Source organism: Coptis chinensis, chromosome 4 (assembly GCF_015680905.1).
Source record: "Coptis chinensis isolate HL-2020 chromosome 4, ASM1568090v1, whole genome shotgun sequence".
NCBI classification, from domain to species: domain Eukaryota; kingdom Viridiplantae; phylum Streptophyta; class Magnoliopsida; order Ranunculales; family Ranunculaceae; genus Coptis; species Coptis chinensis.
In genome coordinates, this window is record NC_141459.1 from 21,650,599 (window position 1) to 21,668,227 (window position 17,629).

Consider the following 17,629-nt stretch of genomic DNA (forward strand, 5'->3'; position numbering starts at 1 on the left):
CTCCACCATTCCAACTCCCTCTATCTCGCTCAAGAGTAAGCGCTGCAACTCTCTCTCCGAATTTCAATTTCACTTTCAATTTGGTGGACTGTGATTTCAATTTCAATTCCAGATTTGGGGATTTCCTTCCTCTCTTTCTTCGTTCGAATCAAGGTGAGAGATTCTTGGTTTGATTTTTTTTTTCGTATATGATGGTATCAAGGATCAATTTGGAAATTGCAATCTGGATTTTGATATATAAAGCTCTTGTTTAGGTGTCAAGGATATGATGGTGTGAAACAGGATAGAAATCAATCATTTTTTCTAATATATATTGGTTTTGAAAAAACTAGAGTTTTGGAACTTGTCATTATATATGTATGGGGTGTATATGGTTGAATATTTGTTGATTTGGATGATGACACAAAGGTTATTTAAAGGAACATGAAGAGGGTTGGTACGTGGCTGATTAAAGTTTTGGTGCTTGAGTCTATGTATATACCCTTATTTTGTATGGGGGCTTGTGGCAGGAGAACTTGCTATGGGACTTATCCTTCTGTTCGTGTTATGTTATCATGCTACCATGAATATAGTTCTTGTGCTTATGGTGCCCTATGATGATATAAATATGATTATGTTGGTTTTATCTAGGATTAATGAATTTATTTTGTATTTTGTTTAGCTTTCCTAAGTGGGTATTTAGGAGGAAATTTAAAGCAAACCTGAATGCATATTGTTCTTGTTTGTTGGTTTTTGATTTTGAGTGTGGTTTGTTGATTTAGAGTAATTGATATTGATTTATATGTTGGTTTGTAGGTTTGGCCATAGGTGGAAAGAAATTTCTTTAACAGGTGTGGTGATTCCACTCATTATTCAAAGAAATGTGGTTCGGTGACCACACTGTGTTGTATTCGACGAGGAGGAGAACGGAGACGAGGACACAAATGATGACGAAGATGATTGAAATTGTTTGAAGCTTGTATTTTTTTTGTATTAGAGTGTTGGCGTTGTAACTTGTGTTTGTCTATTCTAGAGTGTTATTGGATCTTTTGTGACTGTTAGTGTTATGGGATTATTTTTAGTTTACTTGTTTGTTAAGGCAATAAAATCTTGTGTTTGAGCTTGTGATTGTTACAGTGTTATGGGGGCGGTTTGTGACTGTTAGAGCATTGGTTTTAACCTATCAGAGCTTGTATTTTGAAGCTCAAACACAATCTTGTGACTGTTACAGTGTTATGGGGCAGTTTGTGATTATTAGAGTATTGGTTTTAACTTGTCAGAACTTATATTTTGCAACTCAAAACTGATTTCCATTATATTTGCAGCTCAAAACTGGTTTGCTATAATTGGAGCAACACACAATTAACAACACATGTTAGAGCACTTTTAAGTAAAACATGGCAGAGCACTGGTTTGGTAATCTTGTGATCTTCACTCTTGTTATTCTAATGAAAATGTGAGCACTTATATTCTACACTTGTCAGAGCACTTACCTCAACCTGTAACGGTAGCTTCAATACCGTCTCCTCAAAACACGTTAACCTTAGCCTTACCAATTCAACACCCGAGAGCAACAGCTGTTGCTGGTGGTGGGGGTGGTCGTGAGGATTGTTGGAGCGAAGGGGCTACCTCGATACTAATCGACGCATGGGGGGAAAGGTATTTGGAATTAAGCAGGGGGAATTTGAAGCAAAAGCATTGGAGAGAAGTAGCTGATATTGTGAGTAGTCGTCAGGACTATAGTAAGCCTGCCAAAACAGATGTTCAATGTAAAAACAGGATTGATACCTGTAAGAAGAAGTACAAGATTGAGAAGGCCAAGATTGCTTCCGGTCAAGGTACTAGTAAGTGGATCTTTTTCCATCGGCTTGATCGACTTATTGGTCCAAATGCCAAAATCAATGCTGGTTTGCCTACCACATTGATAACTGCTGGTTCCAAGTTCCACAACAAATATCAGCAGCAAGAAAAGCAGCCGTGGCTACGGCAACACCAACAGAAACAGCAATTTCAGATATCGGGATCACTGGACTCAAGTTCATCATCTGAGGCGCCACCTTCACCAGATTCTACAGATAGCTTACCACCTGAGACTGTTAGCAATAAAAGACTGAGGTTTGAAGAAAATGTTAATTCAGAGCTACCCAAGACTGATTCTGGAACCAGTTTTTTAATGCAGGCAAAGGCAACTCTTGGGCCAATTCTCTGAGAGAACTAAGTCAGGCAATTAGCGAGTTTGGAGAGGCTTACGAACGGGCAGAGACAATGAAGCTGCAGCAAGTGGTAGAAATGGAGAAGCAGCGGATGGGATTTGCCAATAATCTCGAATTGCAGAGAATGCAGTTCTTCACGAAGACTCAATTGGAGATTACTCAGCTGAAGCAAGAGAAAAGAGTTGGCAGTAGCCACAATCATCACCATTGCAATAACAACAGAAATAAGAGTGATTAGCTCTCTCTATTCATGGGTGAAAACTCCAAGTGAAGCTTGTACTAGATATAGCATATTAGATTTCACTCTTATTGTAGACCCTTCTAATGTGTGATTGGGCGGTCAGAGCTGTATTTGAAAGCACAAATGTTTTACAAATTCTACCCTTCTATTTTGCAAACACAGGAGCCTTTTGGCTCTCTACCAGTTGAACAAAGAACTCTGAACAGATTGCATGAAAAAATTTCAGAAACTATGATGCACACAATACACACCACTTGCACACAGCAGCAGCCCACACAGTCACACAACAACAACCCACACAGTCACACAACATCACACACCACCAACACGCCAGCAACACACACCAACAGCCCACACAGTCACACAGCAGCACACACAGCAACCCGCATAGCAGCACACACCTACACCACAAGCACACTGCACACACCACACCTACACCACCAACACCACCACCTGCAGTACACCTCTGCACCATCAAAATGGAATTGGATCCCGATGGATTCGAACCATCAACCTCTCAATTATTTGAGCGCTCTGCCATTTTGAGCTTATGGATCCATTGTATCACATATACGCATTAACAAATTACTAGAGAAAACACATGATTAGCCCACAAAAAATATGTAAAGAAGCAAAAAACATATATATATACAAACTCAAGGTTCCAACTAAACCACTACCAAACCTGACTCAAACATACCCATTTGAGGTAAACTAAGTACAAGATATAAAAACAATGAATACCCGAGTTTTTGTTTGACAACAACAACAACAACAAAATTAGAAAGAAATGCACACAGACTTGCATCTAACTAAATGGATCATGAAAATTTTGGAATAAGGGGTGACAATCATACATTTGAAAAAATAGCATACACCCATATAATACAAAAGCAAATGCTGAAAAAAGAATCCACAAAATCGAACATATAACTAACCTTTAAGATCACTAGACCCACACCTTTATTTAGAACCTAGGCCATCCCAATAAGAAACTTCTTACTACATGTACGAAGGACCTGGCCATGGAAAAATGACTTTTTATCATAGGCCACAAACCAACAAGAACAATATGCATTCAGGTTTGCTTTAAATTTCCTCCTAAATACCCACTTAGGAAAGCTAAACAAAATACAAAATAAATTCATTAATCCTAGATAAAACCAACATAATCATATTTATATCATAGGGCACCATAAGCACAAGAACTATATTCATGGTAGCATGATAACATAACACGAACAGAAGGATAAGTCCCATAGCAAGTTCTCCTGCCACAAGCCCCCATACAAAATAAGGGTATATACATAGACTCAAGCACCAAAACTTTAATCAGCCACGTACCAACCCTCTTCATGTTCCTTTAAATAACCTTTGTGTCATCATCCAAATCAACAAATATTCAACCATATACACCCCATACATATATAATGACAAGTTCCAAAACTCTAGTTTTTTCAAAACCAATATATATTAGAAAAAAATGATTGGATTTCTATCCTGTTTCACACCATCATATCCTTGACACCTAAACAAGAGCTTTATATATCAAAATCCAGATTGCAATTTCCAAATTGATCCTTGATACCATCATATACGAAAAAATCAAACCAAGAATCTCTCACCTTGATTCGAACGAAGAAAGAGAGGAAGGAAATCCCCAAATCTGGAATTGAAATTGAAATCACAGTCCACCAAATTGAAAGTGAAATTGAAATTCGGAGAGAGAGTTGCAGCGCTTACTCTTGAGCGAGATAGAGGAGTTGGAATGGTGGAGAGAGGGTGGTGTATACTGATTTTGGAGAGAGTCAGTGGTTGAGTGAAGAAGATAATGTTTGGAAGAGATCGACCAAATTTTTGGGAGAAAATGATTTCGTTTTGTTTCAGTCAAATTTTTTATTCCAAAAATACCCTCCCTTATTTCTCACTTAAAACTGGAGATTGCTGGAGAAAGACTTTATGTCACATCCGTTGGATTCGAATAGATAAAGGGCCGGGATTTGCTGTGCCTACAATGTGGCTACAGTACCTGTGGCTCTATCCCTTATATATATATATATATATATATATATATTAAAATAGAAATTGATTAACATTGTTTATTGATGATTAAGAATAAACATGCATCTACGAAATTAAATTAAATTACAACAATCAACATCGGTCAACCCTAATGCTCTATAGATGCTCGACAAGGTCGTTTTTAAGTCTATCATGCATAGTCTTTGATTAAACTCGTAGAGTCTCCTCAATGTAGTATTCCCGAGTAGGTGGGATTTGTGGTTGTTTTTCTGGATCAGAAATGTACCTCCTCATTTCATAATTTTTATTCTTAGCTCTGATTATCATATTGTGCAATATGATACATGCTCTCATAATAGTATCCATTGTCTCCACATGCCATAATTTGCAAGCTTTTGCCAAAATCCCAAATGTAGATTGCAAAACCCCAAAAGCTTTGTCAATATATTTCCTTGCAGCTTCTTGCATCGTTGCGAGCCACTTCGTCTTTAGAGCATTAGGTTTTGAAATTGTTTGTATAAATGGCGCATAGCCATGATAGATACCATCAGCTAAATAATAACTCATATTATAGCTATGCTGATTTACATCAAAATAAACAGGTGGAGAAGTACCATTGAACACGTGTTCAAATACTGGTGAGTTGTTCAACACGTTGATGTCATTATGTGACCCTGACATCTCAAAGAAAGAATGTCATATCCACAGGTCTTCGGTTGCAACAGCTTCGAAAATAACAGATGGTTTTCCAGAACGATCATTGTAAGCACCTTGTCATCCAGTTGGACAATTATGTCATTCCCAATGCATGTAATCAATGCTTCCCAACATACTCGACCATCCACGTATGGCAGAATGTACAAGCAAGCGTTCTGTATCTGCAATATTTGGCATTCGCAAGTAGACTGAACCGTACAATTTGATAATTGCATTACAGAAATGCCTCAATGCCTGGTTTCTAGTTTGCTCAGAAATGTATAATTGATCGTCAATTTGATTAGCCACTGTACCATAACCAAGAATACGCAAAGCTGCAGCCACCTTGATAAGAGGATCTATACCAGGTTTACCGGTATTGTTAAATTTAGTCTGAAAGTACTTAAAATGAGGCTGAATATCGTTGAAGATGTGAAGAAATAAAGATTTTTTTTCATATAAAAGGGCCATTTGAAATTCTCTTTCGAAAAACAAGACGATCGATGAAGTAGTTGGCCTTCAAGATTTCCAAAGTCAAAGCATAGTTTTTATGTTTCACTTTTCGACCCTTCTTTGAACCACCATGTGGTGCCTTCGGAGCATGTACTTGTGCTTATGCAAATATAGCCAAATGATGCTTCATAAGGGCAATGATGTTAACAAATTCTTCATCAAGACTATCTGCTGAGTCTTCCACTAGAGAAGATAAAGATGAAGAAGAAGACAACAATGAAGATTGAAGGGGAAAAATCTCATACACTTCATGATCTATTTTTTGGCAATGTGTGTGTGTTGTTTGTTGATGATTGATGTGAAATGGTTGAGTTTTTTTATAAGAATGTTTGAGTTGAATGTATGTAAAATGAAGAAGAAGATGAGTGTAGATATATGGATGTAGAATTCTGGCCGTTTTTTACCTGTTTTTTTTTTTCCGTTGGAGCACTCGACATTAGGAGTGGCGCGCGACAATACTATTGGCGCATGATGCTGGTCAAAGTTAAAAAAAAATTGTGGCGACATTTACAATTGTGCGCGACATTACCACTGTCGCTCCGCATCCGAATCCGAAATGCCAAATTTGCGAATAAGAATGCAGATGGACAGGTGATGCGACCGAATTTGCTTTCACCTAGAGTTAGAATTTCGGGAAATTCTGAGTTTTGAAAACAAATTTGAAGAATTTGGGAGGAGATACTACCACCAAGAAATTCTGTAAGATTTACTTTTACTAAAGTTTTAAACCAAAACTTGAAGCCTCAAGGGGTGTGCGGTGGTGTGCCTGTAGTTGAAATCGTATGAACAATCCAGACATTTAGCTGTTGAACATTCTCATGCTATGGCCCATGGTACTGCCTGGTGAAAGATGTGGTTCTTTTTCCAGCACAGACGAAGGATAAAATCACTGGTCCCTTGGAGGCTTGGACCAGCCGATTCTAATGTTGATTTATAAGAGGGGTTCTGTAAGTTTACATTAGTGCTCTCACTTGAAAAACTTGGCTGTACCTTATCCACAGCTTTTTTGGATCTTTGACGACTACAAAGTACACGGCCAATCTCTCTCTCTCTCTTTTTTCTAACTGAACCCAAAAACAGTTGCAGAATCAGAAACGCAAAACTACAGAGATGTCTGTAACATCTTCCATCCCATCTTATAAATACAATCTTTCTTCTTCTCATTCCAACTCTTCTCCAACCCCTTCTTCTTCTTCTTCTTCTTCTTCTTCTTCTTCTTTCAAGTGTTCTCGTAGTACTACTACTAAACCTTCTTTCGTTATAAGGAGTTCTAATGCAGATGGACCACTTAGAAGACCTGTTGCTACTCCTCCATTAAGACAACCCACTTCTCCTTCTCTCAATCCTGTCTCTCCTTCTCCCCCTCCTCCAACTAAGTCAGTTTCAGTTGTGACTGATCAGAGCATTGTCACTATGGAGTTTCAGAGGAAAATGGCCAAGGAATTACAAGAATACTTTAAGCAGAAGAAGCTTGAACAAGCTGATCAGGGACCCGCCTTTGGGTGGGTTGCGAAAAATGAGATTGGCAATGGAAGGTAATTGTGCTCTTCAGTTTCTCTACTTTGTGTTATTGTTTGCCTTTCTAGTTATCAATTCTAGTCTATTCTTTTTATAGTTTGTGGTTAATTGGTTTTTTATACGTTATTATACTTACACATTTCACCATTCATGATTCCACTTTAATGTGAGGAAGATAACTGTGTGCTTTTGTCGAGCCATCGTTAATGCCATTATGTTTTTCCCCAGTTGTTGAGACATTTGAAAATAGTGTTTCCATGCTTTGAGTTCGTTTCAGCTCAATTAATACGTTCTGATATTACTTTGATATCATATTATTCGCAAGAATCATAGGGGCATTATGTGATGGGTAGGCTTTTCAAATGGTTCTGGTGATAGGATTGGTTTTAAAGAAAACAGGGTCTTACTTTTCTTTAACAGGGTTTTACAAGGGAGTTTTGGTGTCATTCATAAAACTTCTCAGAACTCTTCATCAGATTGGTTACTACACTTTCCTTGGGAGCATCTCCAATCCTTTCCAAAATAGACCAACTTTAGCTAGCTTGTTTTTAAGCCATCAATGGAACTCAACAAATTACAGAGTTTAAAATTCATGGAAAGTAACTAGTGAGTTAAGCATCTACTGAGGTGTGCAGAAAATATTCTTCAGCACGACTTACTCAATAGTAAATTGTTGAAGGATGAGATGGTGAAGCAGGAATGTTTCTGCTAAGGTGCGCATATTGTGCATCCAACTAGATATCTATTCAAACTTATGTGCAGAAGCTCCGTAAGGAAGTTTCATTTACCCTATGTCGAACGTGATTCACCAATTCAGATTTATACGAAAAGAATGCATGCAACAGTTACTCATGTGTACCGTACAATTAGTTTACTGAATTGGATTCTGTATATAACCATCTATCCTTTACTTACTTCCCCATGTCTAAATGATTTAAGCTTCTGGTTTCTGCTGTTCCTTTATGTTCTATGGTGTTTATGCAGATGGGCAATGTTTGGTTTTGCTGTTGGAATGCTAACAGAGTTTGCAACAGGATCAAACTTTGTTGATCAAGTAAAGATCCTCCTCTCCAATTTTGGAATAGTAGACCTAGAGTGATTCTTCTGCTGGATACTGCTCGCCCATTGCCTCTGTTGTAATTGTTATTATCTATCAAAATCTTTGAGTGCAGGCTTCAAAAAGTATGATAAACAGTGCTTTTGTTTATCCTCTTGAGTTTATCATCTAATGTTTCTTCACGCTTAAATCTTGATCAATCATACATTGTATCTTCTCCATCTGCTTGAGACATATAATCTGTAAACAGTCTTTCTTTGGTTATACAGTGCTTGCATTGATTTTTATTTATGTTTATTTCTTAAAACTGGTATTCTGCCTGCGCCATATTCACCAAATACGCAAGTTCTTAACGCCTGCATCAGATGTGCAAGCTATCTCAAGCCATGCCAAGCAGACGTCTTCAGCTACATTTGCCTTGGCTATTCTCTTTAGAGCTTGAAAGGTCACATTATGCCGTTTCGGGGGTACACCAATGACCAATTCATCCAGAAGACTGAGAAAGTATCTTAGCACTTGTGTAGTTGTTTAAGGATCCTCTGTTTGACCTGCCAATAAAAACGTACTAAAAGTTGATAACTTTCCTGATGGACATTCATCCTGGAACACCTTATTTAATAACTGTTGAAGTATGTAGAGTCGGTCTCACACATTCTATAAGTGTGAGACCATATCTTATTTAAGTAGTTGCTATTTCAGTGAAGTCTATCACTCCAGTATAAATATATGAATTGTAGGTTAGAGTAAAATATACTCTAAACCTTATTTTTTTCTTGTGCCTCCATCTTTTCTCCTTCTTCTCTACTACATCTCTGTAATCTAACCAACTAACCACTATATGTATCTCCTAGCATAATTTAACATGGTATCAGGAGCCGACTGGGTTTAGAGAATGCTAGGAGAGAGATCCGCAGTTTCAAGGTTCCAGTTTTAGTATTAGTTGCTGTCTTAGTATTATTTCGCTTCTGCAATCTCTCGATATTGATAAAGAGGAGTACGTCACGTTTTCAAAGGGGGAAGGCTGGTATCACCATCTCTCTCAATCTCTTTATACAAGCGCGCCCACGCTCAGTTCAAGAGTCTTTGAAGCGCGCACGCGCTTGGAGTACTATATCTTGCAGTTTTTTTGCCTTTCCATCAAGTGAGTTTTTCTTCTCTTTACAATAACTGATGTTGTTCCAAAATCCGATGAATTTGGTAATACGTCTGTTTTCTCTATTGGTATGACCTCTGTCAAATTGGAGGGTGTTGCCAATTACCTTCAATGGGCAGAGGCAGTTACTGTTTATCTTATTGGAAAAGGTAAGGAAAATCATCTGACAGATCCCCCAGATGATAAAGGAAAAACAACCTGGACGAAATATGATGCCTTGGTTAAGAATTTTCTGTGGAATACTATGGAGAAAGGTGTTTGTAATACTGTGTGGTTTTTCAAAACATCTAAGGAGATTTGGGAGTATCTACAAGAATCATATATCAATCTCAGAATACTTCTCGCATCTTTCAGTTGTATGAGAATATCTTTGATCTCACTCAAGGCGATATGTTTATCTCTGAGCATTATAATTCTCTTCGTAGCAAGTGAGAAGAACTGAATATTTATCACCTACTTACTGCAGACATAAATCAGTTGAAGAAACAAAGAGAGGAATTTCGAGTCTCAAAATTCCTATCTAGGTTACGTCCCGAGTTTGCTAATGTGAAAGCCAAAGTTCAAGCTGAATCTAAGGATTCTAAGCTCCCTACTTTGTCTGAAGCCTGTTCTCGTCTTTCTCGTATTACTGCACCTTCTCCAAGGCACAATGACAGTGCGACTTTATTGATCCCTCCAAGTAGTAATAACAACCCCTCCTCTGGTCGTGGTAATGGAGGTAGAGTGGGTAGAGCCGGTCGTGGACATGGAGGTGGTCGTAACCAAGGGAGTGGTCGTGGTATTGGGGGTTTTGATCCTTGTGAGCATTGTGGGCGCACAAATCATAGTTATGATTTTTGTTAGGATATAACAGGACGCCCGCCTTTGCACAAAGCCAATAATGCCACAGTAATTGATTAGAAAGTGACCGATTTTCAACAAGTTTAAGAAGACCTTGCAACCCTGGTGAAGCGGATCCAAGCTATTCCAGTCAGTTCATCGAGTTCATCCAACCAACCCACTGCAACCCTAGCCGATTCAGGTAAAACATGTCTTCATACAAATGGTAACAACTCTTGGGTCATTGACTCAAGAGCTTCTGATCATATGATAGTAATCCCTAGTTGTTTTCTAATCTTGAGTATACTCACACACCATCATATGTCACATTAGCAAATGGGGCTAAAGCTAGTATTCTTGGTAGGGGTACTATTCAGTTAACTCGTAATATATCACTTGTCTCTGTCTTGTTTATTCAAAATTTTCCCTTTAATCTATTGTCTATTCATCGTCTCATCCAATCTCTTCACTATAATGTCATGTTTTCTTCCACTCATGTTGTGTTTCAGGATCTACAGACAAAAACACTAGTTGGGGGGGGTATGAGCACGGGGCATATATTACTTTCAAGATTGTTATGGGCACTCTCACTAGAAGCAGGCTCTCACAGTATCAGTCTCTCCTGTTCAGTGGCATATACATCTTGGTCATCTTCCTCTGGCTAGTTTGTGAAGTTTAATTCCCAGTATTTCTTCTAGTATTCAGTCTTTAAGTTGTGAGGTTTGTGAGTTAGCTAAACATCGTCGTGCTACTTACAAAAATAGGTTAAATAAGTGTTCTAGTGCTCTTTTTCAGTTAGTTTATTAAGATGTCTGGGGTCCTTGTAGAACCATTGACCTTTTTGGAGCCAAGTATTTTATTACATTTATAGATGATTTCTCTCGTGTTTGTTGGGTATATATTATGGAAAATCGTTCTCAAGTATTATCTATTTTTCAAAAAAAATTCTATCTTTAGCGACATGCATGATTACTAATCAAAGACTATACATGCGCGTAACATGCATGTTTTTCGAACTGATAATGCCAGTATGTGTCTTCCTAGTAAGTGTGCCCAATATTCTATTTCTAAGTATGTTTCCACTGCTCATTTACCACCATCTGTCAAGTCTTTTGCTACGTCCTTGTTGTCTGTCTCTGTCCCTTCTGACTATAGGGACGCTCTATCCCATCCTGGCTAGAAGTAAGCAATGGACGAGGAGTTGAGTGCCTTGTATTCTAATGACACTTGGGTCCTTACATATCTTCCTTCTAGGAAGAAAGCGGTTGCTTGTAAGTGGGTTTTCACTATTAAGCATAATCCGGATGGTACTATTTTCGTTTAAAGGCTTTTTTCGCGCTGGTTGCAAAAGGTTTTACCCTAGACTTATGGTATTGATTACTCGAGATGTTTTCTCGGTTGCAAAGTTAGCTTACGTGCGTATTGTTATTTCTCTTGTTGTTCATCATCACTGACCTCTGTTTCGGTTAGATGTGAAGAATGCCTTTTTACATGGAGATCTCTTAGAGGAAATCTATATGGTACAACCTCCTGGTTTTGTTGCTCAAGGGGGAAAGTCTGTCGATTAAAGAAGTCTCTTTATGGGCTCAAGCAGTCTCCTAGAGCTTGGTTTGCGAAGTTTAGCCAGGTTTTGATGGCTAATGGAATGACTAGTTGTGAATATGATCATTCCGTGTTTTACCGAAAGACCCAGCAAGGGATTATTGTCTTAGTTGTGTATGTTGATGATATCATTGTCACAGGGTCTGACAAACAAGGTATTGATCGACTTAAAGTCAATCTCTCAAGACAGTTCCAAACCAAAGATCTAAGAGAACTGAAGTATTTCCTAGGGCATTGAAGTTACAAGGTTCCCTGGTGAAATTCATCTCTCACAGAGAAAGTATGTATTAGACCTGCTTAGTGAGATAGGTAATTTAGGAGCTCACCCAGTAGAGACTCCTATGGATTTGAACAACAAACTCCAGTCAGATGTTGGAGAGTTGTATGTTGATATTGAGGGATATTGTAGACTGGTGGGAAAGCTGATCTATGCTACTATCACTCGCCCAGATATCTCATTTGTAGTCAATGTAGTATCTCAGTATATGCATGCCCCATGGATTCCTCACTACCAGGCAGTTATTCGGATTGTGCGGTATTTAAAAGGTTCTCCTGGTCGTGGATTGGTATATCGTTCTAATGGAAATTTTGATGTTGTTGGATATTAGATGCTGATTATGTAGGATCAGTTTTAGATAGACAATCCACCACTGGGTATTGTACCTTCCTTTGTGGAAATTTGGTGACATGGAAGAGTAAAAAGCAAATAGTTGTGTCAAAGTCTAGTACAGAGGCTGAGTATAGAGCTATGGCTCAAGGGACTGGCGAGTTAATGTGGATTTGTAATCTGCTACATGAGTTAGGTTTCTAGATACAACTACCGATCCCTCTTCATTGTGACAATCCGGCAGCCATTCATATCGCTTCTAATCCAGTATTTCATGAGCGAACTAAGCACATAGAGGTAGATTGTTATTATGTCAGTTTGAAACAAAAGTTGAAACAAATGAGATAAGTACTCCTTATGTGGCGTCTCGAGATTAGTTAGCTGATATCTTTACCAAACCAGTGATTCGTCCAGTTTTGAATTATATTGGTAACAAGCTGGGCATAAAAGATATCTATGCTCCAGCTTGAAGGAGGGTGTTGAAGTATGTAGAGTCGGTCTCACAAATTCTATAAGTGTGAGACCGTATCTTATTTAAGTAGTTGCTATTTCGGTGAAGTCTATCACCCCAGTATAAATATATGAATTGTAGGTTAGAGTAAAATATACTCTAAACCCTACCTTCTTCTTGTGCCTCCATCCTTTCTTATTTTTCTCCACTACATCTCTGTAATCTAACCAGCTAACCACTATATGTATCTCCTAGCATAATTTAACAATAAGTATGCATTACTTGTGTAAAAATAAAAAAGAGGTTATAATCAGCCCTCATTGTGTGAACCTTTGTATTTGACTTGGTTATGAAGATACACATAAAATCAGGAAATATTACATGTACCTCAGGAACATTCAAAATTCTCTAAAGTTTACGCATCAAAACTTTTCGAATAGCAAGCCAATCTTTCTTCCTTGTTGTAGTCCATCTTTTTTGTTCCTTTCTCAAACACTAAGAACCATTAGTCCATTACCCAACTATGCAAGGTGCCACATGTTTATGTCAATATGCTCGGTGTCGATCGCAAAAATGCAAAATATACTCTATTGCCAACCAGTGGGGCTGTAGAAAAGAGTAGTGCTACACGAACCTACCTTTTAGACCTACTATTGTGACTCCACTATTTAGATAACATTAGAGCATCTCTAGGTGGTAGTATAACCTGCCATTTTTCTTCATATTTGAAGGAAAAGTTTGAAATATCTTGGAATTCCATCTCTAGGTGGTAGTATAACCGGTCGCATCACTTGCTTGTTCGCATTCTTGTTCACAAATTTGGCAATTTGGATGCGGATGCGGATGCGGAGCGATATTGGTAATGTCGCGCGCCATTGCAAATGTCGGCCAACTTTTTTTTTGACTTTGACCAGCACCAGGCGAGCTAGTGGTACTGTCGCGCGCCACTCCTAACGTTGCGCGCCAATGCCAATGTCGCGTACTCCAATGGGCAAAAAACGGTCGGATTTCTACATCCATATATCTACACTCACCTCCTTCTTCATTTTCACACACAACACTCTCAATGTCACAACCAAAACAAGGAAGGGGTCCAAGTTGGACAAATGAAGAAAATATTGCTCTTACTAGAGCGTGGATTGAGATTGGAGAAGATCCTATAGTAGGGAATGATCAATCGGGACAAGTTTATTGCGAACGAATTATGGCTAGGATGAATCAAATTCAAGGTTTTGACTGCAACCGTAAGTGGAAGAGAGTCTCACAATGTTGGGCAATTATTTTACCGTTCTTCAACAAATATCATGCTATACTAAGAAAGCTTGAAGAACAACCTCCAAGCGGGTTGGGACGTGAAGACATTGTAAGATTCGTTTATTATACTTCGTTTTATATACTACTTGATATTGATTTTTTTTATAAAAAAAAAAAAAAAAAAAAGCTTTCGGGCTTCGCATCGCTGACAACTTATGCGGCTACTACTGGAAAACCATGGATATGGCAAGATTGTTATAATCTAGTAAACAATACGCCAAAGTGGCAAAGAACTCAGTTACGCAACGAAACGCTTGCTCCAAGACCAAAGAAGAAAGCAAGATCCAGATATGTTGAAGGTTTCGATTCTTCATCCTCAACCCCAACCCTTTCAACGCCTTACTCTACCCCTTCACCTTCACTGTACTCGGAATACGATCCTAGCAGTACCGAAGGTTTTTTGGAGAGGTCGGTCGGTAGAAAGCAGAGCAAAGAAATTGAGAAGAACAAGAAAGTTGCTTCTACTGTCGAGGGTAATGTTGCATCCACTGCTAAAAATATGGATGAATTTCTTGAAGCTTTTAAAGAAAGTCGAAGAAATAAATAAGAGATTATAAATGGGCAATTTCAAAGTATGCTGAAATTGAAGCAAGAGAAGACACAAAAAAAAATTATTTTTGAAGCAAGAAAAACTCCGTGTTAGAGAGGAGGAAAATGAGACTAGGTTGTTGGCAATGTCACTCAACAAAGTCAATCCTCGTTTGCGAAGAGTTTTAGAGCTAAAACAAGATGCAATTGTAGCTAAATATGAAAAAAAGGCTGGATCAAGTAGTACAAATGAAGCTTCCAATGACGAATAAGCCAATGATGAAGAAAATGATGACTGACTTGATAACTAGAGTAACTTTAGTAGTATGTAATAAGGGTGATATATAAGAGTTGTCTTTTATTTATTTATTTATTTATTTTTATTTTATGTTTTTGCAATCATGTATTAGTTGTCGTTCTATTAATAAAAATTGCAATTCATTTGCTAAATCAAAGGCAGTAAATTAGAACTTATCAAAATGATCAAATGAACAATTCTAAATCACATTACATAATAATAATCGTCATACAACAAACTTAATATTATAAATCATAAAATCCTCACTTCCTACATACGCCTCCTCCGTGAACTCCTCGACTGTCCTTGTGTTGAACTCTCCATCTGTCCATGTGATGAACTCACCTTTGTGCGATCAATCTGAGCCTGTAACTCATCAATCTGGCGTTGCAAATTGTCATAATCCACATGAGCCTGCGAAATAACTCTCTCTCTCTCTCAACACTGTAGGCGAATACCGAGGAGCGCAAGCCATCATTTACACGAAGGCATGTCTCACATCTCATGCGTAGCTCATCCTGAAATAATTATTCATTAATAATTTATGACATTTTCATAATAAACATCAATAATAAACCAAAACCAATAAAAATAATTACAAGAGGTAGATGTCCAAGTTCATGCTCTAATTGTACGATGTGAGTGTCATCAATAGAAGAAATGGGCTAGTAAATCGTCTGGCCACTCGGATCACTCAAGCTGAAAACCCAAGGCCACTTTGACTGAGAAGGAATTTGGTGCTGGAACAAATGTGTGTACAGTCCATGCTGAAACGTCGGCTGTGACAGCTGGCCAATCTGGAATTCACGTCTAACACCCATTCTGTTAATCGTATGAATGTTGCTTGTACGACCCACAGCGAGCAAATGACCAATAGATACCTTAAACCAATAACGGTAGTACTGCTCATAAGTCTGTAATGTAACTAGATCAGAAGCCTGTAGCCAACTCCAATGCATGTTTCTCTCGATGACTTGCTCTAAGGTCATGTCCTTAGCCTCTGATACATGGATAGGCGGATTAGGGGGGATACCAAAGCATGGTGTGAGCTGTCTGTAACATCTATCCCCTAAATACCACTCCATATCACTTCCACAAGTGAATACCATCCTCCTATGAGAAATTATCAATGCGTATCTACAGTCATTGGTGCCGATGTGCATAGATGTCCTCCAAGGCCTCCAAACAATGGAAGCCTGTGTGCTAAGCTCGATCTGGGTTTGGACAGAAGTTATGTTATAACTGATCTCACTGGTCAGACGAACTCGACGAGGTCTGTGTCAAGCCCTGAGCCTAGGCCTCTCATTGGTATACTCTGTGAGGATAGGATTTGCAGCACAGAAATACTCATAAAACCATACCTCTAAGAGGATGACAAACCCTCCCATCTGGGGACTACTGACAACACCAGTCTGCCGAGAAGCCCTATCTAAACAATGCAAACAAATGGCCGATATATGGCTCCACCAAAATCAATACCGCCCAACTCATGCAAGTGCTCAAAGTTGGCTAGATACCCCAAGTTAATCGTGGAATGGCCAGAAGGAAAAAAGAAGACGCCCATCAAATACATACAGGAAGCTCTTACATACTCATCAACATGTGCTTGACCATCATCAGAATCAAGTGACAAATAATTTATCAAAAACTGCAACCCTGAATCAGTAGTCAACGGTGTAATGTATGCAGCCTTGATACCAAATCTCCTAACAGTAGCACTATCATATGACTCCTCGGTCAGACAAGGGAACAAAGTCATCATTTGGGCATAACTTTGGAATTCAGTGCTACATCTCAATGGATTGCCTAATCCTATACTCAAACCAAATATCATGCAAAAATCTAGTGGAGTGAAGCCCAACTCTCCTTGAGGGAAGTGAAAAGTATGTGTACTATCCTACCATCTCTCAACTAAACCATTAATAACTCCCTAAATGTCAGTCTTATTGTAAGATATGTCAACTAGATGACTAAAGGGAGTCGCTAAAATTGCATCTCTAATATGGTTAAGTGCACCGACTTTTTTAATATCATCCCACCACGTCTTAAGCGCACGTGGAGTGCACTGAACCCGATACATAACACATCTATGATGTACGCAAAAATAAAACTAAAATTAAAAAATAAAAATAAAAATGTACGTATTTAACTACTAAAATTAACTACTATTACTACTAATATATGAAATTAAAATACATACCTGTTGTTCAAGAACAATTCTTGAGACATGCCTATCATGAAACCTCATAGGCATCGGCCTAAAATGGCTAAAATCAATAGCCTCAGTAGGAAACTCAAAATCGACTTGCTGATACTGAAGCAGCAATGGATCGTTAGCCTCAGCTCTCCCTGATTTCCAGCTCCAGAAGTGTTTGGTTCATCATCTAGATCATCAATGAGATTGTTCCAAACATATGCATTATTACCACTGTTTTCTTCTTCCTCACCTTCACCACTCCATCGTGTTTGGTTATTATAGACGTATTCGTCGTCGGAATTCGTTTTTTTGCTAGAACTAGAGAAATTTAAGTTGAAAAAAAAGTTGTGAAATGACAAAAGTCCGACTGTCGCGCGACATTTTATTAAGTATAGCACGCAACATTAGTATTGGTGCGCGC

At 38.4% G+C, this 17,629-nt stretch overlaps 3 protein-coding genes and 1 long non-coding RNA gene across 4 annotated transcripts; 2 read left to right on the top strand and 2 right to left on the bottom strand.

Annotated features, from left to right (window-relative positions):
- Window positions 1-1,399: 1,399 nt before the first annotated feature.
- On the top strand, window positions 1,400-2,579 carry LOC147502577 (trihelix transcription factor ASIL2-like; the record flags this gene model as incomplete). Its single annotated transcript, XM_086607348.1, has 2 exons — window positions 1,400-2,118; window positions 2,151-2,579. Coding segments are annotated over 2 exons (999 nt in total), but the record flags the coding sequence as incomplete, so codon positions are not given.
- Window positions 2,580-3,224: 645 nt separating this feature from the next.
- LOC147502578 (uncharacterized) lies at window positions 3,225-4,235 on the bottom strand. The gene is made up of 3 exons (XR_015220022.1): window positions 4,059-4,235; window positions 3,372-3,452; window positions 3,225-3,245 (listed from the first exon to the last, which is right to left on the bottom strand). It is a non-coding gene; the product is annotated as an uncharacterized LOC147502578 (long non-coding RNA).
- Window positions 4,236-4,662: 427 nt separating this feature from the next.
- Window positions 4,663-5,622, bottom strand: LOC147502579 (uncharacterized). Its single transcript, XM_086604568.1, has 2 exons — window positions 5,289-5,622; window positions 4,663-5,129 (listed from the first exon to the last, which is right to left on the bottom strand). Exons 1-2 carry the CDS (start codon window positions 5,620-5,622, stop codon window positions 4,663-4,665), a joined length of 801 nt encoding a protein of 266 aa, XP_086460694.1.
- Window positions 5,623-6,494: 872 nt separating this feature from the next.
- Window positions 6,495-8,503, top strand: OHP2 (one-helix protein 2). Its single transcript, XM_086607349.1, has 2 exons — window positions 6,495-7,199; window positions 8,167-8,503. Exons 1-2 carry the CDS (start codon window positions 6,775-6,777, stop codon window positions 8,279-8,281), a joined length of 540 nt encoding a protein of 179 aa, XP_086463475.1. The 5' UTR covers window positions 6,495-6,774; the 3' UTR covers window positions 8,282-8,503.
- Window positions 8,504-17,629: the final 9,126 nt, after the last annotated feature.